This window comes from Diprion similis, chromosome 9 (genome assembly GCF_021155765.1).
Source record: "Diprion similis isolate iyDipSimi1 chromosome 9, iyDipSimi1.1, whole genome shotgun sequence".
In the NCBI taxonomy this organism is placed as follows: domain Eukaryota; kingdom Metazoa; phylum Arthropoda; class Insecta; order Hymenoptera; family Diprionidae; genus Diprion; species Diprion similis.
The window spans coordinates 2,484,858-2,509,259 of NC_060113.1; the positions used below are offsets into that span (position 1 = coordinate 2,484,858).

General features: G+C 33.7%; 1 protein-coding gene across 1 annotated transcript in view; it reads right to left on the reverse strand.

Moving 5' to 3' along the window:
* Window positions 1-1,362: 1,362 nt before the first annotated feature.
* LOC124410700 (formin-like protein) overlaps window positions 1,363-24,402 on the reverse strand; it is a 42,336-nt gene continuing 19,296 nt past the window's right edge. Inside the window, exons 2-17 of the mRNA XM_046889283.1 lie at window positions 18,367-18,450; window positions 7,952-8,038; window positions 7,554-7,660; window positions 7,290-7,426; window positions 7,006-7,184; window positions 6,824-6,900; window positions 6,406-6,721; window positions 6,202-6,318; window positions 5,853-6,093; window positions 5,467-5,732; window positions 5,104-5,371; window positions 4,868-4,995; window positions 4,329-4,773; window positions 3,969-4,243; window positions 3,774-3,887; window positions 1,363-1,747 (exon numbers count right to left, since the gene is read on the reverse strand). Coding sequence (XP_046745239.1) covers window positions 1,535-1,747; window positions 3,774-3,887; window positions 3,969-4,243; window positions 4,329-4,773; window positions 4,868-4,995; window positions 5,104-5,371; window positions 5,467-5,732; window positions 5,853-6,093; window positions 6,202-6,318; window positions 6,406-6,721; window positions 6,824-6,900; window positions 7,006-7,184; window positions 7,290-7,426; window positions 7,554-7,660; window positions 7,952-8,038; window positions 18,367-18,450 — 3,054 coding nt within the window. The 3' untranslated portion in view covers window positions 1,363-1,534. The remainder of the gene's footprint in view (window positions 1,748-3,773; window positions 3,888-3,968; window positions 4,244-4,328; window positions 4,774-4,867; window positions 4,996-5,103; window positions 5,372-5,466; window positions 5,733-5,852; window positions 6,094-6,201; window positions 6,319-6,405; window positions 6,722-6,823; window positions 6,901-7,005; window positions 7,185-7,289; window positions 7,427-7,553; window positions 7,661-7,951; window positions 8,039-18,366; window positions 18,451-24,402) is intronic.

Genomic DNA, 24,402 nt, shown 5'->3' on the forward strand with positions numbered 1-24,402 from the left:
TACCCGCAGATATGTAGAACATAAAATGATGATGCATCAATCGATTTTTCCTCTTATAATATACAATGATGCCTATTATTGACTCAACTTTGTTTGTATAAAAGTGTGACAGGCAATATTATATTGTCATGGTAACATTTCAATAGAATTAACAATATAGAATAAATTTACCATAGATAGTGAAAATGACTGCAAAAAATTAATTATGTATTCATGATTTATAATTGCAGAGTAAAAAAAGTGGTGATGAAAAACTGTGCCGTTGAGTAGAATAAAGAAAAAAAAATTCAGCCTTCAGAGAGATTCTAATGCAAATATAGATTTGTCATTATCGAGAATGATTCTATAAGATAAGGATTTTGAAATTGAAATTCGCTTGTAGACTTCTATTATTAACGATATTCGTGGAATGTCATAGCGGCTCAGTACGAATGAAGGTGAAACGGGTGAGCGGTATGTCATGAAAACAAGTTATTAGGTATCGACTACATTTACATATATCTTGATAAATTATCTATGCTGACTATATTCCTGAAGAATATTATCAATTGGTATAATACAAAGGTAAAAAGAGAGAGGCAAAGAGAGCGGGTGTGGAAAAAACTGAATGGAAACAATTACACATTTGATATTTGCAGAAGTTTCGCGAATATTTTTATCTTGTGACGGAATAAACATTAATACGTTCTGTATTATTTTGCTACTGCAAAATTGTACAATGGTAAATAAATTTTCGTTGGAATCGTATTATTTGTACTAGATAAGATTATAATTCGCGGTTCGGAAAATTTGACACGTATGTCAAGTGTTCATTATAATAATGATTGAAAACCTATATCAATATATAAGTTTATACCGAAAATTTTTATAAACTTTTTTTTCTCTCTAATACTCTAATAATAGCACCGAAATATATTTAACTTGTGCATATGGTCAGTCTTTGTTTGAAGACCAAATAATTACATTAATAATTTGATTCCTGGTCGTCCTTTACAATCTTAATTAATAAACTGCAATTCAATTTCTTCTAACAGAACCAAAACTACAATACTTTCAAATAGAAATGACAAATTTTTTCTTTCGTAACAGAAGTGGTACGAAAAGTGAATCAAAAATAAAAATTTCAATAATTTTCATCACAGTAAAACTGAAATCAAGGTAATGTGCAACACGCGAGACGTATTAAAGATATAAGACTATGCCTACATCGTGTGGCGTTCGCAGTATGGAAATAAATAATACGAAATTAGAGAATAGGTAATAACATCATGAACTATTTACAATGATTGAAAGAAGAAGAAAGAAAAGAAAAATTAGGCAATAATATTCACTATCTCGTATTGACTTATAGTATTTCTACTGCTTATTAACGGAAATAAACTAAATTCAATCTTGCCATAATTTCTAGCTATTCGTAGAGCCCTGATCAAAAATAAAAATAAATACGTCACTGTAAGTTTTTTGAAGTAAAAAAAAATCGAAAAACTAATGAAACCAACAAACGGAAGATTTTTCTTTCCATAAAATTGCTTAATTACAGTTCCAATTCCTCAGCGGTACGGGACAATCGGTGATTGTCGATCCGCCGCCGTTGACTACGTCGAACGGCATCAGCTCTGCGATAAGGTTCCGATCGAAGACCAAGCAGAATATCTTCGAGTGCTCCATTGTAGACTTCGTCTTGTTGGAGCAATTTCTTTTCTTGAACTAGTCGCGTCTTATTTTTCAGTTCATTTATCACAGCGTCCTGTTACACAAAATAGTAATACATACATACTCAGTGATAGCGGTACTTTACAAGATGAAAATTGTCATCAGAAAACTTATGCTAATTTTAGTATGCAACAGCTGTCGGTTGTGAATTATCATTATTCTTGAACCTTGAGAAGTTTTGTTTACTTGAAGGGAATTGCCAGTAGTATACCACTGTTTAAATTTTATCAAAATGTCGGTTCAAATTAACATGGATTGCCACAACAAAGGAAGAGGTACGATGCAAAAAAATTGATATGGCGAATGATACAAAGGAAATTTTTTACGTAAATGAAATGATTATACATAAATAACAGGATGAATTGATGATACATAGATATATTTCCAGTTTGTGTGAATTGATATATACTGACTGTGAAATATGTTTATATGAAAGTTGACAAAAAAAAAGCAACTTCCAGAAATGAAGTTTTTCTCTCTCAAGCAACATCAATGCAATAAACATTCGTATTCATAATATCGTATGTAAATAGTACATGCCATTATAATATCCATGTGGTTTATATCGTAGCCATTAACACAATAAAATCGAAGATCTTTGTATATTTCTTAGAACTTTAAAGAAGACAGACTAATTGTTGAGAATGCCTTTTGCTCCCCTATTTCCTATCATAGTTAATATTCTGATAATAAGCGTAATTTATAAGCAGTCGAACCAATTGAATCCCGCAACTGAAAATATCAGTGGAAAGATTTATATGTTTTTTTTTTTTTTCCTCATAACGATAGATAAATACAGTCATATGTTATAATACTAATAAGTAATAGAGCTATCAAACAATTCCATTCTTAATGCACGTTATTAAGGACATAAATTTCATTGATGCATCAATCAAGTCCATAGAAATATACAACAACGATAATAGTAATAATGGTGCACATACGAACGATTGAAATTAACATATATGTGAAACCAGTTTGTAAGCAAGGTATAATAATAATATTTGTTGATTAGGGAAAAAAATAAATAAAATGCAATGAGTGTGGTATTAAGAAGTGGCGGCGAAGTGATCGTAGGGAGGAAGAGTGAGCAAGGCCAGACTTACATGTTGTGAATCGTTTTCTACTTTGCTACGTTCTGAGCTCCAGTTCATTAAGATGACGGTGTAACAGACTCTTGTTCGAGTTACAGCAAAATTTCGGTGACTTTAAATCCGAATAAATATGTAACAAATAAGAAAAAAAGATGTTCATGATAAAAAATAATGTGTACATGTTAATTGGTCAATAGAAAGTTCTGTCTACTTAGAAAAAAAAACCACACTTGTAGCAATCATCTCCGTTCAGAAACAATTATCGTTAATAACAAAATATCGATGATTGTCGAAAGTTGTGTTTCATGCCAGCTCACAACATGCAACAATCTAGTATGATAAATTTATCATCTTTGTAATCTTTCATCAATTACGTAAAAAATCACCTTTGTTTAATCCAACTATGACTTTCTTGTAATCACAATTTAATATCTTATATATCCGCCATGGTAAATATTACGATTCGATGTCTTTCAATGTGCGAATGAATGAATTTTCGGGATAATAAGCGATGATGATGACCATGCGTACGATCTCAACAAATATAGCAATAATTTTTATTTATACATCATTGATTAGTTTATAATATGATCAGGCCAAGGAAGCATGTTTGTGAAAGACTTACAATTGATATGCGCGTCGTTTAGAATGATAAAATTTTAGTTGTCGTATCAAAAGAAATGACTGAAAAAATCCTGCCTTGGTTAGAGTGTGAATTATTATTACGTGCAGCACGATATTAATACGTACGCAAGAGAAATGTTAGTAACAGTAGATCGCAAGACCAAAGCATTGATGCTGAGAGGAAAAATAGACTGCCTTAGTTACTAAATCCAAAAGCTTTTGCGAAGAGGGTTGTCTCTCAGTGAGACAAAATGTACACGTGTCAGATAATATATGAATACACCACGATGAATTCAACGTTTTCTTCACATTTATAATTTTATAATTTGAAGCGGAACATACCTGCTGTTTCTTTTGATTCAGTTTATTTCTCTTAAAAACTTCCTCAGATGTATTCAAAGCTTCTGCCGCAGCAGCCTCCAACCTTCGACGCTGTTCGTTTTCTTGATCCGCAGCCTGTAAACAGTCATGAATTTCCCATGAATTTATCACGCTACCATAGAATCGAGCGGAAACAGGATAATAATTGTTACTTACTTTAAATGCTCTAGCGAATCTGACCAGTAGCGAGAAGAATGTGTTGGCATCAGCCTGCCTTGGACTTTCGCCGAAGAATTCGACACACTCGCGAAACGTTTCGCCGGCCGTACGAGCGTCGAGTTTTAATCTGCGCAATTTTTCCTCGGAATTGCTCAAGAAATCTCGCAATACCGTGTTGTGTTTTTCCTTACCACGCAGCTCGTATTCCTTTCTTACCAAGTCCATACTTTTCTCCAACTCGTGTACGTCGGTTGTGATGTTTTCTATGGATACTAAAACCAAAACAGCTCATGAGTTATCATAGTTGGGAAATAAATAATGTTGTCAAAGGAAAGTTGATTTTTTTTTTATAGTTACCCGTGGCAGCCTTGTCGATGTACATTAATTCGGATTCAAAGTTTATGAGTTCGGGGAACTTCAGTCGTATCGTAGCAACGATGTAGTGCAACAAGCACATTCGTTTATCCGTTGATTTAGTATCCAACAAAGTGTCTAAGCTTTGGAGTTTGAATCCGTAAGCCGGACCTCGTTTACTACTGTTTAAATAATTTCCAAAGGCAAGAATTATTTCCAACACAGCCCTCAACTTTTTCGAACTCTTTACTGAACTTGACGCAGATATGACAGCGTGAATTTGCGGTGTAATTAGATGCAAATTGTCAAAGAAATTTCCAATATAGTTCATTATTGACAATTTCGTTGATATCCTCTCCACTTTTCCAAGTTGCATCAAGAATTTGTCTTCTTCTGTTAGGAGGTTCACATTCTTTTTTTCGCAAATATATTCGCGGTATGCCTTTATCTGAAACGTAATTTATTTTGTTAGTCTCTTTACAATATTCGACGGGACTTTTGATTCAAAAGAAAAAAAAGAAAAGAAAGGAAAATATACTTGCCTCTTGATCTGTCGGCACCATCCGTTGAAGTAGCTCTACGTTTTCAAGGGACAGCACTTTTAAATCAAGACTATTTACAGCAGTGATCACCTTGTCGACTGGCATTTCCATTTTTCTTCTCGATATTGCTGAAAACAAAATATAATTCACTTGACGAAATCTAACTCCGATTACTTTCTATAGCTGCGAAAACAATCCACTAAAAAAAATTAACAACACCGGCAATGAGCGCTTACCAATATTACGTAATCTCGTGTGCTCGAGCAACGAGATGTTTTCAGGTTTCTTGAATCTCTTGCTTGGTTGACTTTGTAGACCGTCCATTTCGCTGTTGCCATTCGAAACCGGTCCACGCATGCCGATTTTAAATCTTTCTTCAAAATCAGAGAAGTCTATACAGTTGTGAAGCCGATCGTCGTCGAGCTCGTTGAAAATAGTACCTCTAACTTGGTTCGGCTTCAAAGCCACCCAATTAAGCGTTGGAAGTTTGTACTTTGTTTGCACCTGTGTTCGTAACAAGAAAGAAAATACAAATGAATAACCAGATTGCGTCAAATTAAACGAAATCTTCCATGCAAATAAAACAAATTAAAGCCCACCTTGCGCTTGATCGTCATGGCTCCATCTGGCGCTGGCATCATGCCTGCAGGAGGCGGTGGAACGGGAACCGGAGGTGCTGCTTTATGGTCACCAGGAGAAAAGGGAACCATGGGAGGAGGTGGAGGACAAGGCGGAGGTGGTGGCGGTGGAGGTGCAGGGGCAGGTAGAGGTATTTCAGAAACTTGGGGAGAAGATGCCGGACTCGAGGTTGACGTGAGAACATCATCGGCAGACGTAGACGTCAACCCATTTCCAAGACTAGCGACTGTGGGCACATTGGAAAAAAGTATAAAAGATATTGAGCACTGGGAATATTCCAAGTAATATGATAAATGACACAAATTCGTTGAAAAGTTTGAATTTAAAAAAAGTTGATAATACTTACTTGTCGACCCTTTGGTCAGAGTTCCAGTCAGCGTTTCAAGTTCGATAATTTTATTCTCAAGGACGCTCTGTCGTCGCGCAGAATCTTGCCTCTGCCTTCTAAGGGCGGCTAATTCCTCTTCTGCTATTCTACGTGCCTCGACAGCATCCGAATACTCTATTTTAGTTGCTCCCAGCTCAGTCTCCAGATCGGCTAGTTTAGCCAGCGATTCACGCTCCAATTCTGCCATCCTATCATGAGCCTGAATTGAAAAGAAAAGGCAATCGTTAATATCCAGACCACATCTAATGAATCGACAAAAGAGTTGTCAACATTATGGCTAAGGAAAATAAAATTCAGAATTACTCACATGTCCGAGCTCATCCTCTAGTTCTGCGACTTTTTCTAAAGCGGCAGTCTTGGTCTCGCTGTCTTCCATGAGTGCAGCTACGTCGAATACATTGTCTAGATAAGCGGAGATTTGAACCTGAAAGACAAAGAAATGTTGTCTCTATAAATATTTGTGTATTAAAAGATAAAAATAATATTTTTTTTCTCAAAGTTGTTTGCTGACCTGCAATTCTTCGCTTTCCGTGTGCCTAAGTTTTTCTAAATAATCATCAAGACCGAGTTTTGTAAATTCATACTGAAGATGGACCCTGAAGTTCATATCCTCGACAGAGTGAACAACGATATTAACGAACTGCATACAAGCGACCATAAATTCAACACGAAAGTTATCGTATTGGGTAAAATACGTCATGAGTGTATTGAATCTTCGTCTTTCAGAGCAGACGTCCTTAAAATTATCGAATGCTGAGAGTATTATTTCGTGACCACCTTTGACCAGACAAATTGCTGCCAAAAGTTCCAGCACTAGAGCTTTCGTTCTGCAACGTAAAATATACAAAATCGTTTCAATATAAAAATCAGACCTCTTAGCAACAAGTTTTACCTCTTTACAAATAAGTTGTCCACAGTTGTGTACATACCTCAAGCTTTTGTGTATCAAGCTGAGAGCTATGCAGTTTATTGCTTCCTTGTGTTGAATTACCATATTAAATCCATACTGTAAGATGCAAATAAAAATGAATAAGAAAAAGAAATTGCACATTTAATTTGTGAGGATTAAAACTTTTCATTGACTTATGCGACAAAACGTTCAAGTACAAACCTTGTTGTTCATAATCGCACGCATGCAAAGTATGCAAACGTGTATATCGTCCTTCGCTTCCCCCATGTTTAACCGAGCGACATGTCGCGTCCGCCGTTTAACTCCTGGGCTATCTTTAAGGTCATAAAGGGGTGGCCTGAGACAGCCATTATTTAGGGTAGAAGTGTCTCCGATGCCTGCTAAAAAATTTCATAATCATTATAATCAGATTTCTTCGTTGCAAACGTGTTTATTTACATTCTTGACATGTATCTTTTTATTTTTAATTTCACCGTTACACTTACCACCATGCAACCTCTCCTCGGACTCCGTTCTGGATTCTATCAAACGCTCGTGCCTCATCATGAGTAATCTGAAGCTAAGATAATCGATGAGAGCATCAAGGCCTTGATTTTCTTCGTCCAAAAATTCTCTCACCCATCTAGACACGTAGGTACAGAAAAAGAAAAGGTGAAATCAGAACATGTTAAGAGACGGTATGATGTCATTTGGATATTTGTTACAGGTATAATTAGACATTTTATTCATCATTTTATTGTAATACTCACTCTATGTGATTTGTTCTTAACGAGATTTCTAAATCCCGTAGAACTTGCGTCGACGTTGATTCCCCGACCATTTTTCGCTTCTGAAAGAAGATAAGGAAACGATACGTCTGTGTAATGATTAGTATCCGTCTTATAAATTTCAGGTTTCTTTCTTTGCTTTTTTTTTTTTTTCCTTTACAATTCGAAAACTAAAAATCTTCTTTCAAATTACGTTCTGCAAACTATAATTATTTCAAATAATTTTCTTGTCTTATTGTTAATCGTTTGCGAATTGAATCATCAAATTATAATAAAAGTTCAATCAAGTAAAAAAATCAAACTCAATGACCAAAAGAAACAAAAAAAAAAAAAAAAAACTGAAAACAACTAGCAAATATTTTTTGTATACGAATACATACTCGATGACTTCGAGAAGCTTTTGGATCCAGATAAGTTCTCAACTTGGTCAAATAATGGGAGGGTGGATCCTTTGCCTGCACCCTCAACTGTGAACAAAAAAGTAAAAAAAAAATTAGAAACAAATTATTTACATATTCTGACTCCATAATATCGTCGATATATAAATACACACACACATATATATATATATATATATATTAATGTGCATGGTTTTCGATAATATAGGGAAAAATGAGAATAAAAAAAAAAAAAAAAAGAAAAAAAAAAGCGCAGTGCAATTTTCTTCATCTGATATCCATAAAATTTCGCAAGTTCTCGACTAGATCCGTGTAAATATATCCTAAAAAAATGTTTGAATTTTACGCTTAAAATAAAAAGAAAGCAAATATCTACGATCATCATTATGGGGAAGATATGAGGATGTTAAAGAGTCCTTTGTGGTGCGTTGGAGGGTGAAGAGAGGTCGCTTCGATTGCTGTGGCTAGCAAACCTGGTGAACCTGGTCGACTGGTATAAAGGTATAGAGTATATACATATATATATATATATATATATAGTATATAGTATATATATATAGTACAAAAGCAAAGCATTCGGTATCTCCCGCACCTCGTTTCGTCCTCCACCGCCCACGCATTGATGAAGAATCCCATATCCTGCTGCAAGCGGTCTTCTCTCTTCCATTTCTATTCGTATTTCAGTCCATCTCTAAATTAGACAGCGGTGATTTGTGGCCGCCGGATTTTCCCCCTTTTTTGATCCCCATAGGAGGATCGCAAGTTCTTTTTCCGTGACTTAGTTTTACGTTTACTCTATCCTTTATCTTCACCTCGCGAGACGCTTTTATTTATGTACTTATGGCTCGTATACTTGTGCATGCGTGTGTTACATACACACATATACATATACATAAAAATATATCATTGATAAGAGGCTAAGGACGATCCTGAATAACGTCACATCCCAGATACATGTATGTATATATGTGTACCTCGTTGTCCACCTTAATATATTAGAAAGAGGAGAGAAATACAAAAGGAACGGTCTGAAACTTCGTTAGAATTAGTATCATGAAAGGATGGGTGGTGGGTGCAGGAATTTTTTTGGAATTGAATAGACATTTTTTTTTTCTCTGCGACTTAAGGCCTCGAAATAATCATAGATATGGTTTACTTATGAAGTATTCATTCAGGGTGTCTCCTAAATTATGGACCCCGAATTCCCTGATGATTCCAGGTCTTTCCAGGCAATTTTTATCAATTTTTGCAATCACTTAAACAGTGTTTTAGTCAGTACGAAGAAATAAATTTTTTCATTTACTTCTTCTTCTTCTTCTTTTTTTTTTTTACATAAGCGTTGAATAAACTGTTTCATCATTTGATCTTTAAAAAAGTTACTATACTCATTCGTAAGCCTTCTGCCGATTAGTTGACGTTAACTTTCGTTATTAGAAAAAAAATTTGCGTTCGTCAAAAAAATTCCACAAGTTACTAAAAAATTCTCCGAGAATTCCAGGATATTCCGTTATAAAGAAAAATCATGAAAATTCAAGTAATTCCAAGTCATTAAAGGTATATCAGAATTAATTCTGTTCTTCGTTTCTCTGCAATTTTTAACAATAAACATACAAAACCTATAGTTCATACACCATGAAACGGTAATAGAAAATAAGAGAAGACAAAAAAAAAAAAAAATAAAAAAAAATCAATGAAAATACCACAAACTGTTACGCAATTAGTATTTCAGTATATGGTATGTATAATACATGAATGTATGTACGTACTACTCGAGAATAATTTATTTCGAACGGTAACAGACGAGAGTAGATATACCTAGAGAGAGAAAAAGAGAGAGAGAGAGAGAGAGAGAGAGAGAGAGAGAGAGAGAGAGGGAGAAAGGAGATATGCACACGATTTCGTGATGGTTGGAGTCAAAGGTCTCTTCTTTCGTAATATACGAATGTGGGTAGTGGTTGTTTAAATAGCTATACCTACACCTAGGCTAACGACAGAGAGCGACGAGGATCCGATCAATTGATATTCCGAAGCGCATAGTGTAGGTCGACATTCTTTCTCTCGAATGAGAGCTCGAGATTCTGTTTGCAGACTAAGATACCGGAGTCAGTGTCTATCTGCCTACAATCACTAAGCTTTCGATATCTTCTTGTAGTGATTTTCTATTTTCATTATACTCACATTAGGTATTTTATTATATATATATATATATATATATATACACTTTTGTATTATTGTTTAATCTTAAAAAGTATAATTAATACACGTGCTTAAGAAATACCTGTACAACGCAATTTCTTACTTTCAAAGCAAACACTCGAATGACAAATTGCCGTCATTTGATCGATCGATCGATCGATCGATCAGATATCACATTCTCAAGTATAACCGATCAAGTTTTTCCATTATAGTAGTATACATTATATGCAGGTATCCATAGACTGCACTTGCGGTATCGTTCGAGTTGTAACATCGTCGCGTCGCGTCGTTCTCCGGAAATACCAAGAGATGTAATAGTTTATATTAATCGAAATAAAAAAAATTTCCTTTTTTTTCTACCTTTAAATGGATATCAAGTCTACGTGTGTCGGTTAAATAACGAAATATAAATATTCTCCCACGTATTTTTCTGTTTCTAGCAATTTTGTACCAATATATATAATATAATATTTATAAATAAATTGTAAATTTCTCGTCACCATATATCTATAATATAATATTAAACACACGTTACAACGTCTTTTTAATTTTACCCTCTTCTTGCTCTCACGTTTCTTTTTTTTTTTTGTTTTTTTAATGTTAGTAGCTTGTCAATGTTGTTTTTTCGTTCTTCTGACAAACTCTTGTTATTATTATTATTATTATCGTCATCATCGTTATTATATATGTATATATATGGATATAAGTACCCACGACTCGGTGCCCAACCGGGGCTGACGGATCATTTCGTGGAAGTGAAACGACGACGACGACGATATATGACGATGACGAAGACGAAGACGAAGACGAAGACGACGAGGGGTCCAGATGAGAGGGATGCTGTGGATTTTTTTGCGGGTGCTTATACACTCTCCTCAAACTTCTCTCGTATAATAACGCGGCTTGCGTTACATCCGTCTCGAGTTACCCACGCGAGATTATCTATCTACGGGGTGTTCATTTTTCACGTCTCAACCGTTGCATCCGCGAGAGTAAGTAAAATTATAACCACAGAGGTCAGCTGATTCAATGTCGATGAAGAGATAACGATCGGATAGTAACAAGGAAAAAAAAAAAAGAAACAAAAGGACCATGTACAAAAAATGAATCGCCGAAAGACGTAGATAAGTTAGATATCGCCAACTACTATACATAACTGATTGATGTTGAATTCTAATCTGTTGAGAGCTATAGTACGATAATCCGTTAATAATTAATTCTTATGTGGATCCATGCGATTGCAGATTTATCGGAAGATGTTCAAATTCGATTCAACCTGTACGGAAATCGATTATAGAATCTCAGGCTTAAGCCCAATCTCAGCTAGAAAGATACAAGGTATAATCCAATTTGGAGCTACCATGATTGCGACGCGTAGTTTCAATCAATCCTAAAAGCCACCGACCATGCCAACCTAGACACGTGATCGATGTCCGAGTTTCCGGTCTTCTGCTTCGATCGGAAATCAGTGATTTCAATTCATCGAAATTGACGTTTCGAGTCATTACTGTAAACTTCTTGCATCTTATCGTGACGTGATGTGATGTGATTATCAATGATTCCCAATTGTTTTTAGATTAGATATGAAAGCTTTATTGAATATTGGGATTACGAATCACTGACAATATAATCGTAGTAGGTATAAAGGCTCGGAAATCATTGGAAGTGTTAGGATCGGTAGAATTGAAAATGAATGAAAATCGCTGGGTAAAAATTAACCGGCAAAAATTCTACAACGAGATAAGACTCAAAAGAATTCATTCGAAATTGATGTTGATGAATTAAAATCATCGGTAATATTAACAGCAAGCCTTACAACGATTTCCTGTGTAATTTCCAACCGCGCGTTTTTCGTATAATTTGAAAAAAAAACCGATCAGCAATGATTTCCAACGATTTAAAAAATCTCTATCATTCGATCTCCTACCCGATTCACGACTAATTTCCACCCGTTCAATTACACGATTTTCTAAGCCGATCGAATAAGAATAATGAAAAAAAAAAAGAGATCGATTCATATCATTATGTTACCATTATTTATTATACAACGCAAGCGTGTTTTACGCGTTTTTCCACTCGTGTTTTCCGCACACAAATTACCGGTTTCTACGACGATCGAGTGATTCTACGAATGCGCATGGGCTGAGTATCGAAAAGACCACTTTTAAGTCCTAGGAGTGGAAAACGGTCCTTTCTGCACTGCGCGCATGCGCTGTCGCAAGAAAAAAAAATCTGCCGTTAGGCGATCCTAACCTAAATTCGATGCTTCGTGAAAAACCACCCAACACACTATTGTTACATAAATAATCATGTGCAACCGAAAACACCGATCTTTTCGCTTCGCGTATTTGCAATACCTATTCGTCTTCGTCGTCTCATATAATTAAAAACTAACGATAGGCCAGAAAAGATCGACTTTCCCTCCTTGTTACGCAATATACTAATCTTTAATTTTCGTTTTCGTTTTTTATTTTTCCCTCACTATTTTTCACAAAAATTAAATAGCACTGCGTAATTTCTGAAACCAGGATTAAATTATACACATAATATAATATAATCCTTCACATCACCCCACCCCCCCCCCCCCCCCCCCCCCCCCCGCCGGGGAAGTTTCACCCCGCCTGCACCAGAGAGTAAAAGTTTCTCCGATGCACCCGAGCTGTCGCACGTGCAGTAGCGGAGGTCAGAGTCCTCTGGGAAACGGCCCTGACCTATCGATCGAACCTGGTCTGCTATGCACGTGGTGCATAATTCTAAATTCTATCCACACCACGATACATCTATATATATATATATATATGTACATATGATATATAATAATAATAACAATAATAATCTGTGGCACGCAGGTGTCATATCTTCAATACAACACGACACTGCAGGTGCAGGTTAATAAATTGTAAGTTGAAGCATGAAATTTTCGGACAAAGTCGAAGAAAATTATCCCGTCCAAAAAACTTCTGATTCGCGAATATTCTTCCAGGTTCAAATTGTTTGAAAAATTCATTTTTGAATAGTTTCTTTTTTGTTCTGTTTTTTTTTTTTTCTCTTTCGGATAAGACAAATTTTCAAACTATTCAACGTTATTTTAAAGCTCGTCAAAATTGTTTCCAAAGTTTGCATTAAAATTGTTAAATTTTATATATCTTATACATATGTTCAAAAAGAATTGTTTAATCGTTTATTTATTTATTTTTGTTGTTTTTTTTTTTCTCACAAAACCCCGTTTTTAGAACGAAAAGAAAAAAAAAAAAAAAAAAAAAAAAAAAAAATTGCCAACGTGATATTTTTACAACAATAACTTTGAAGCTTATGATGTTGTATAATACATATTTATATAATGTCTTGGCTTAAATAATTAATTACACGATTCACCGGACTTGAAAAAAATTTACGATAGACGCAAAAAAAAAAATAAATAAATAAAACAAAAAATACCGCGACCAAGTTTTTTTTCTATAAAAAATTGCATACTTATTTATATATATATATATATATATATATCTTTTTTTTATTTATATATCTATATATAGTTAAAACGTTGTAGTTGGAAAAAATTCAACCTCCACGAAGAATTTGAGACCCCTTAAGAGTACCTATATAGAGATGCGCAACACATTGTCTCGTGCATCAGCAGGTATATGTATATAATATACAAAAATAGAGCTGATTTGCATATGATCGAGATAAGAAGGTGGATGGAGAAGATGTGGCGTCTTTTTCAGACCTCTTCTTCGCGTACGCCGCCCGATTCCTTTCCCCTTCCATCGTCCCGTTCCCATTCCCATCCGATCGTCCGCGTCGGTCCGTAGCGGCAAGAAGAAATGAAAGAATGTCGGTGTGTCTGTCAGCAGCCAACGCCCGACGAATTATCTAGTAAATTATTTCTCCTTCTTCTTCTGCTTCATCATCATCATCATCGTCATCATCATCTTCTTTTTCTTTTTCTTTTTCTTCTTCTTCTTCTTCTTCGTCTCGATATTTCACGCTCGCAATTCTAGCCGATAAAATACATGATCTTCAAATATGGTTTAAATCCAGGATTTTCTAATCCTGTTGTGATGTTAATTAAATTTTCAACAAAAAGAGAGCATAAAAAAAAAAAAATAGAATAATTAAATAAATAATTAATACATTTACTTCGTCGTTTTGCTTCCATTTTATACTTCATTATTTCTCAAGCTTTTAGATTATAATTATTACGATCTTCTTATTGTTAGCCGCACAGTTGGCTCATATTTATTTATATGTACGTATATACCCAACAGGAAATTACACGCATCACGATGATGGCTTCTATGATGTTAAAAATAGAAAAAGATCTAATCAAACAAAAAAAAATAAATAAAAAAAAAAAAAAAAAAAAATTCAATGTCCTATAGATTTTAGCACATTAATAAGGTCTCAATTATATGTATTATTATATTAATAATCGTTCAGATTGTCCATGGAGAATTTTTAAAATAATGCCACCATATTATGCGCCTATGTATACTCATATATACCTATATATATACACCTGTATTTATCACGGCACGGTTTGACCCAGTTCAAAAAACTCGTTCCCTTTCATACCGGAGATTTGCAATATGATCTCCGCGAGCTGCTGCTGCTGGTGTTTTGCTTGCAGATCGCAGTAACCCTTGAGCCAAACATTATTGTTCTGAGGTGGATTCAATATGGTGGACGAAAATTTCAAATTTGATCGAGTACGGTAAAAAAAAAAAAAAATCTAAGTCAGGGTTATCGGGGTAACTGATTGGATTCGCCATAGTGAATTTTTAAAATCTGATTTCAAATTCGTAATCAGCGATCTCAAAAACCCCTGAACATAGTTTTTTCTCCGGATTCCATAGAATTTGAAATTTTCATCCGCCATATTGGATCCGCGATCTAGAATTTTTAAACACCGATTTTAGATTCGTAATCAGAGATCCCAAAAACATAAAATTTATGTAAACGTATTTATGGGAACGTATGAAAATCTGCACGATCAAATTATTAATAAAAACGCTTTTTTTTTTTTTTTATCAACAAACCCTACACGATGTTAAACAATAATTATATCATGTTATATACTGTGTCAATTAAAATTGAGCTTCCTGCGATTGAGTACAACTAAAATGTGATTGAATTTTCGACTTCCTTTATAATCGCAGGTTTCATTCAAAGGCGGAAAATTAACGGTGTTAACGCTCGCTTTCGGGAATTTATATAAGATAGTGGACGAATCACGAACAACAATACACTCGAGTCATTCAGGTTAATTAGCTTTGCCTTGTCGCGGACGTTGTTTTGCTGCGTGTTCACATTTTTTTTTTTTTTTTTTTTTTTTTTCCCCAATAATACATACTTTTAATACACACGTACAAACAGATTTTATTTTTTACCTAACAATGTCACGAAGACAAAAAAAATCCCCCCCCCCCCCCCCCCCCTCCCCCGGTGAAAAGATAAGCTTTTACTGAAATATTTATCAACTAAATCATGAGTAGGTTAGTCGTATCATTTTTTTTTTTTTTTTTTTTGTTAACAAATACAAGATTTACGTTATAATTTTTATTTTCCACACCCCCTCCCCGCCCTTCTCGTCTCACATTCGATTCAATGTAGAAATAATTATACATTAATGAGAAGAAGAACATATAATTATATGCCGCAGTTTGAAAATTGACAATATTTAAAGAGAGGAAGAAAAAGATTAATTTCCATTTGAATGATAGGTTACATTCCATACGTCTAGGAACGTTTTTTTTTTTTTTTGTTTTTTTTTTTAAATATGTAACGAGAATCGATATCGGATTCACCGTTACTGGTCTATGAATCATCGCATCTGTATAATAATATACGTTAGATCATCGGTTTTAATAACTTCTAAGTAATCATAACGCAAGAATTAAAACCTATAAGACAGTATAATAACTTTACCCGGCATAAAGGAACTTAGTTTTACCATATATATAGTGAAAAAAATTTCGTCAGTTAGAAAATTTCAGAAAACCGTGTTCTGAAATGTACGGAACTGGAAAAAAATCATTTTTAAATTCATTTAAATTAAAAAAATAAATAATATCTACTACCTCATTTAATAAGTATTAATTTCGCTAAAAATAACAGTCAAATTAATTGATATCTCCACCCCCCCCCCCCCCCCCGCCGATTTCCCTTGACTAAAAATTCAAATTAACAGTCGAAATTCGAATTCCTGACATTTACCACTTAATGAGATGAATCGATCAATTTTCCTCTTTTTTGTTTTTGCCAGGAAATCTTTTTATCCCTATCCCTTCTCAATTACTATTATATGTATAATAAAATATGTACAACGTCGGCGATCCATATTGCGTGTTTTCTCAGTTGTCCTTATATTATTATTGTACACGCATAGCGTGTATTCGTTAAACATATGCATGTCCGTGGACTAAACACGTGTGCACGTGTATAGTATAATAATAATAATAATAATAACAACAAAAATAACAACAATAATATGAATACGTGTTAAAAGTAGCTGAATAAACTTTTTAACATTTCAACATATATTTATATAGCACAAATTACGGTGCCTGCACTTACTTTAAACTCCATATGCAAGATTTTCGTAACATTATTTATTTATTTATTTGTTTATGTATTTTTTCAAGTTTCATTTCACCAGATTAACAATATACAGTAAGATTATAGTTATAATGCATTAAAGTATTTCCTTTCCTAGAGTTTTCCTAAGAACTAGAATTTAATAAAAAAAAGAAGAACAATTTAACACAATATGAACTAAGAATGGTTTACATAAAATGTGACTGACTTCATTCATGAGTTCTTACTACCTATATCAGTCACTTTTACAGGATTTATTTATACATTTCTGCTTGTCAATTATTTATAAAGATCTTTTCAATTGTTTTTTTGCTTACGCCAAGTTTTTCGAGATCATTATAATTAAGGTATATGATTGAATATTTTTTAATTAGATATTAAATTTATAGATTTCCCAAAAAAATCAGGAATACTTTTCGGTGATAATTTAAATACGGCTAAACAGAATCGTGCAAAAAGTGAAAGAATCGATAGGAATATTCGTATTCTATGAGAATAAATAACAAACGCAACAAAATAAGACGAGTGAGTACGTTGCCGTCGAGATATTAAGAAGCACATGTCACGACGTCATTTAAAAGAAGCTACAATTGGTTGCCAGATGTTCGTTATTTGTACTCTGCTATATACATATACATGTATGCGTACAATGAGTAGGTACGTTAGAAGCAAGTGTTTATAGGCAGCATCTTGTTGCACAAGATTTGTCCCGAAATTTTCCCTAAATCTTTTGCCTCGGAGAAAAGCGTTTATAATTATAACCTGGAGAAATTATTCGAATTAAAAATATGGATCAGCGAGTACGTAAAATAATTCATAACAATTGTCCAGAGATTGTTGCTATTGTATATATATATATATATATATATTTATATATATACAAGTTTTTGTAATTGATAATTGATAAATAAAACATAATAATTTTAACATTCTCATAGAAAATTATTTGTTAAATGTATTTTTATCGAGAAAAGAGAAATGCGATAAGCCAACGTGTCATATATATACATGACACAGTATATACCGTGTCCCACAACTCTTGATTGCATCGTCACACTTGTATATATATATATATATACCAGATGTTTACAGTTGATGGATATTAACGGTCTCGGATATCAGTTTTTAAAGTCAACGCACTGCGTTTTTCATTAACAATTATACGGGGTACGCAATGTGTATGATTGTAGAAATTGTAAAAGAAAAACTTGATACCGCGAAATTAATTTGACGACAGAATTCGAATCAGGGTTGAAGAAAATATCGACTTGGGAAGTTTTTTTCTTTTTCCTTTTTTCCTTTCCTGTTTTTCTTTTTTGTTCTACTTTTTTTCACCTTTCTTCGTAAATTTTCTAATTTACGTATAATAGTTCGTTGAGTAGTTGCAGTTAAAAATATAGTTTTCTTTTCATACGTTTAACATCGTGATTTCGAAATAAACTCAGAAAATAGAATTAAAGAAAAATTTATCGAGGAATCGTTGAATTGAAGTATGATTGAAAAAAGATTGGCAGAAAAAAAAATATATACACACACGGACACAAAGATCCCTGATTCGAAGCTGCGTGATGAGAAGAAAAAATAAGAAAATTTTCATTTCTTACCTGATCGCATATGATGTCCCATTTCTTTTCGTCGTCGTACTGTTTCAGCAGCTTAGCTTTGTCTGGCGGCAAATCCATGGAAGCCTGAAAAATAAAAGTAAGAAAAAGAAATTATTAAAAAAAAAAGTAAACTTGTTGCCTCATAAAAAAAAATAAAAATGAATTATAATTCTATCCTAATAGAAAAACTGATATTTTTAGTATTTTTCTGTTGTTTGTTGTCGTTTTTTTTTTTTTTTTTTCATTTTAATGACAAAATTAAAAATCCCGCTGACCAATTCCAGGTTTTTCCATATATATATATATATATATATATATATATATATATATATATATTATTCCAGGTGTGTGGTCATCCTGTATAAATATGATAACGTTTATAAGTAATACGCGTATGATAATTTCGTTGGCTTTTTCCTGCGGGCCGGAGCGAGGCGTGAATATTAATTAGCTAATACCGGTGTCCGCGTCACGGAACAAAGACAATGGTGTAATTATTTGAGAATTTATAACAGCCATCTGGGAAGGTTTGCAGCGAGTGTCTGAGACGAGACGAGAGGAGTGAGAGGAGTGAGAGGAGTGAGAGTAGAGAGTCTGCTGCTGCTGCACACTGTGCTGACGGCACAAGGAGAATAAATAATAACCGTCGTAAGAGGAGAAGAAAGAAAGAAAAATAAATAAATAAAGAAAATAAAAACGATTCAGCCTTTGAATAATTCGTAAGAAAAGAAAAAAAAAATAAAAAAAATAAAAAAAAAAGTCAAGAGTTTGTAAAGAGAAAGAAATTTAATAATCCTAAGCGTGAATCTAACGCCGAATTAATAAAAGTCAATTTTTCGTACGTGAAAGGTAAAAGAAAAAAGAAAAAATTAATAAAAAGATCGAAAATTCTTATCTACTCATGTTATATATATTATGTATGTATGTACCTAGACTATGTCCAGTGAAGAATATAATACAATGAAAGTTCTTTGAAGTTGGGTTAATTATACTATAATGTAAGGGTGAGTTAAGCTGAACACAGATCAAAGTGACGTTGAGGTACCTATATATATATATATAATAAACGTGCATGCAGGGCACAACGGTGAAATAATTTTTCAGCACGCGATCGTTGGACGGGAAAAATAACGAGACGTTTTTTTTCTTTCCTTTTTTTCTTGATTAATCAATCGAGGAAAATAGGTAAGAATAAGGCAATGGAACGTAATTAATGCCAATTATCGATACCGCAAGAGCTACTGTTTGATTTCTTGAAAGTTTGCGAAACGATATTAGATAAATAAGCTGTTTTGTTATAATTGTTGATTAGGTAAACTGATCTGTTGAATAAAATTTCGAGAAAGAGAGAAAGGAGGATAAGAAAAAAGAAAAGAAAAAAAAACAACCTTTACAAATACAATAAACCAAGTTATCAAATTTTCAGGAAATTTTGAATATCTGAAAATTTCTTATCAGTGCGACAGGATTCTTCGATTTTATTTCCACGATTCTCAATGCGCGCGTGTAAGAAAATATCCGATAACAAATATGGGTTTATTAATAAATAAGTAAGGGTATATAATATCCGTAAATTAGAGATCCGAAACGATGATTAAGGAAGGATTACGCTATCCGACTAAAGTGTTGAAATGACCGTGACAGGCCGGAAACGGAAGTCAAGGATCGGCGACGTCAAAAACCTGCAATGCTGCAGGCAGCGGTAGGCGTGCACCGACTAACGATTCGATTTATCGGCTGCGCAAGGCTTGAGAGAAAGAAAGAAGAAAAACTAAAAAAAAAAAAGAAAAAATTTGTTAAAAATTTCGCGAGTCGATATTACATGACGTATATATATATATATATAATATTTAATATCGGGAGATGATTTGAAGTTACAATACACAAACGAGAACGCTATTTGCAACATTTTTTATAATCGTAAGCACGTCACACGACGAAGCCATTGAGCAGCTCTTGTTCGGCGTAGATGATTTGTCATTCGTAACATAAAACCCCGAGCTTGCGGTGTTAAAATACGTAAGCGACACGATGTTACTATAAGGAATAAGTTCCAGTGCTCGCGCACATCGACGTAGGTTTCCGCTTTCATTACCAGAGTTGTGTAATCACGTACAATTGCGGTATTAAAACGTAATTGAATTAAAAAGAAAAGAAAATATTCCGCATATATTACACATATATAATTAATAAGTTGAGAAATAAATTTTACTCACCCTATATATAAAGAAAAATAATATTATTTATACAATAACGGAAACAATATTTCTGGGGGGGGGGGGGGGGGGGGGGGTTAAAAGTCTAAAGATGGCCGATTTATTATGTCGGACGAAAATTTTTAATTCTATATAATCCGGAGAAAAAAACTTTGTTCGGGGGTTTTTGAACTCGCTGATTACGAATCTGAAATCAAATTTTTAATATTCAGTATTGCGAATCTAATCAACGATACCGAAAACAATTCCTGCATAGAGTTTCTTGACCGTATTCGATCGAATTTGAACTTTTCCTCCACCACATTGGATCCACCACCTTTGAACATTTCGAAATCTGATATCAGATCCGTAATCAGCGAGTCCAAAAACCATAGAATACTATCTTGTTACAAAATTTTACTTGACACATTAACGTGTGACTCAAAGGATAAAACAGTGGCATTTCGGATTATGATTTCTATAACGATGTCCAAAACGATATAGTTATATAATAAAAAAAAAAAAAAAAAAAAAAAAAAGTAGTTTCGATTTGAAAGAAATCGATAAAAATCCATTTCCAAAAAGATCGAAAAAACCGACTTTGTCTTTGCTTCACAGCCGCTATAAACTGTGACTGAAAAATTGATGGTTAAAAAAAAAAGCAAAATTTTCTCACGTTTTTTCATCTCTGATATGCAGGAGGTTGCTCAGCCTGCAGGACAGCTCGAATACATATAGGAGGCAAAAGGGGGGGAGGAAAGGAAATTTGATAGACTGACATGGAGCGAGGCGCAGTCACTTTAGTGAGGGCGGAGGAGGAGAAACGTTCGGTCAAACAATGAACGAGTAAAAGTAAAATGAATCAGAACGAGCAAACAATGCAGCCGAAAGTGACAGCCTAGATTATATGTTGGTCCGGAAGAAATACGGGTCACTCACTGATGCACGATGTGCCACCTATAGTCCATTCCATTCCATTTCCCGTGTTCATACGATATACGAAGTTACAAGCGACGAATATAGTCCAGTAAAAATGGATCTGAATAAAAAGTATTCGGCTCGAGGGTGCATTTTTATTTACGAAGTTTTTCGATCCTAAGGAACTCGAATTCGAAGTTATTCTTGAAGTTTATATTCCGCATAACCGCGGGGGTTTCGAGAAAACACTTTGATTTGCAGTTTTTTTTTTCACATTTTCCTCAAAAACTGTCGTCGATGGATGAAAAATGACTTGACCATCGTGTAAAGCGGAAATTTTTTTGATTTCATTGCGTCAATTAAACCCTAAAACAATTTTATCTTGTGAAATATAACACAGATTTGAAATTCGTTTTGTTATTATTCATTTTTTGATCTTTGTTTTTTATTCCCAAGTTTAATTGGAAGAATCGTTCTTAAGAATCAAATTAATTTTTTTCACTTCATTTAACTGTAAGTTTATGAAGGAAAAAAAAGTAATCGAATGGTAAAAATAGGGTGATTTTGGGGAGGGGGGAGGGGGGGGGGGAGATTGACTGCTTTAGGGTATATTTCAGGGAATCCTTCAGTTTTCGAGTGCTTATAAAAGAAGGAAAAATAAATATCTTACATTTAGGTATAAAAGAAAAAAAAGAAAAAAAAAAAAAAAAAAACTGAGTCCACTGCCTAGCTGCTATATACAAAAATTCCATACTTAAATATCGATCATTAAGTCATTCTGTTATTTTCAAATTTTTCTCCCGCGTGATCTTAAAATTAGATTTGACATCGACTTGGTCGAAGTTACTCGAAGTTAATGCGGAAAAACTTTTTATTTATTTTTTCCAAAGCTGTGTACCACGGTCGAAAATTTATCGAACGAACAATGAAACAGGATCTCCCTCCCTAACATCACTCCAAATCGGTTTGTTAACCCTGAAAACAAGGAGAGCGAATGCAGCTTGGAATCTTTTCAATGTGTTGGGTTATACTTAAAGGTACATATATATATATATATAACATCAAGGCTCGACGATGAGGATGACGCATCAATTCCAGAATCCTTGACTCTCGTCGCGTATTTGTCCCAGTTAGGAGGGCAGCCAGCGTGCAGCAGTCTATCATTATTATTTTTATTATTTTTATTATTTTTCTTGTTATTGTTATTATACGCATATAGTAGGCGTTTTGGTATACATGTATGTTATACCTTGAAATTGTCACGGTCAAAAAGAGGCTGTATATGAAATTGAATTTAGTAACCATTAATCTGTTCAGTTTCATATACCTAGTGGTCAGTATTCTTACCGCCTATTTTGTATCAATTTTTTGTATATTTGGAGAACTTTGAAAACATATTTTTTGGTATTTTTTTTTACAGTAAACTGATAGGTTTTCAATAATCGAGAGTAATTATGGCGATTAACCTCATGTTAATTGTTATTGTTAGAAAGAAATTGATTGAAAAAAATAAATAAATGGTGAAAATTTAAGGAATAATTTATTTCCGAGAAATTTACCCTAAAGTTTACATAAATTGTAAGTTTTTGGGCTCGCTGATTACGAATATGAAATTGCAGTTTAGAAAATTCAAGATAGCGGATCCAATGTGGCGGATGAAAATTTGAAATTTGATCGAACCCCGAGGAAAAAAAACTCTGTTCGAGGGTTTCAGGGTTGCTAATTACGAATTAAAAACGTGTTCGCAGCTTGAAGAGAAAAAATCTTATTTTCCATTCGACGAATGCAAATATCTATATCTATATATATATATATATATATATATATATATATCATGTGATATACATACTATACCGAAATAATCGTTCAACTAACTTAAATTTTTGGACAAACACTTGAAACTGAAAATTAACTTTGCTTTTTGACTCTGAATAATACGCAAGTACATATAATACAAAGTATGATGGGCAATTGTTTTTTTGTTTTAAATTAAATTTGCACTCTCCACACTCGACTAATTATAATAAAAATTCATAAAAAATTCTTGAATAGGTAATTATTCTAAACTGTATATAATTTTTCAATATAAAATAAAATTCTCGAATATCAAGCACGTATTACAAACAATACACGTATATACATATAAAACGATATTGTTATTAAAGCCCCGCAAAAAGCATCCGGTAATTTCGCAATACCAAGAACTCTTAATATCACGTTACTACCTTAACTAGGAGAGCTATCGAGGAGTTTTTAAGGTCTCTCCGCACCTTTTGGTCTGATGATAGATCGCACGGTTGGTTGCATTGGCTGTGTGTATAAATTATCCAGCCTTGCCTAGTTTAGACGAAAAAATCTACAATAGCTGTATTAGTATCCACATCCATGGATGGATGCGTGTAGACCCAAGAGCACGTAATTACGAGTCTCCCGGATTACGTGAAAGGACAGAACAAGGCTTATCTCGGTGTGCGTATACGTGTGCATATGGGGTATTCCACTCCACCAACTCGACCAGTGTTAAGCCGCCGTTTCATATTTTTATTTGAAATTCTATTCGATAAAAAAATTATTTTGCTATAAATATTTCAAGTCGATTACGAATGCCCATTTTTAAATATCTGAATATAATTCTCCAAAAATCTAGTGAATTACAGAAAACATTCCCCAGTCAAGGAAAACGTGGGCCGAATTTTTTTCATTTTTTTTTTTTTTTTTTTTTTTTTTTATCGACTAATTCAGAGTTTTCAAATTTTTAACGAACTGCTCGAGTTGACCTGGAATACTCTATATATATATATATATATAAGTCCATATCGTTCGAAGTATATTTCCCACGACCCTGAATACTATCGCAATTTAACAATGAGTTTATACGTTGTGGATATTATATTGTAGATACGTAAAAATCGTTTAGTCATTT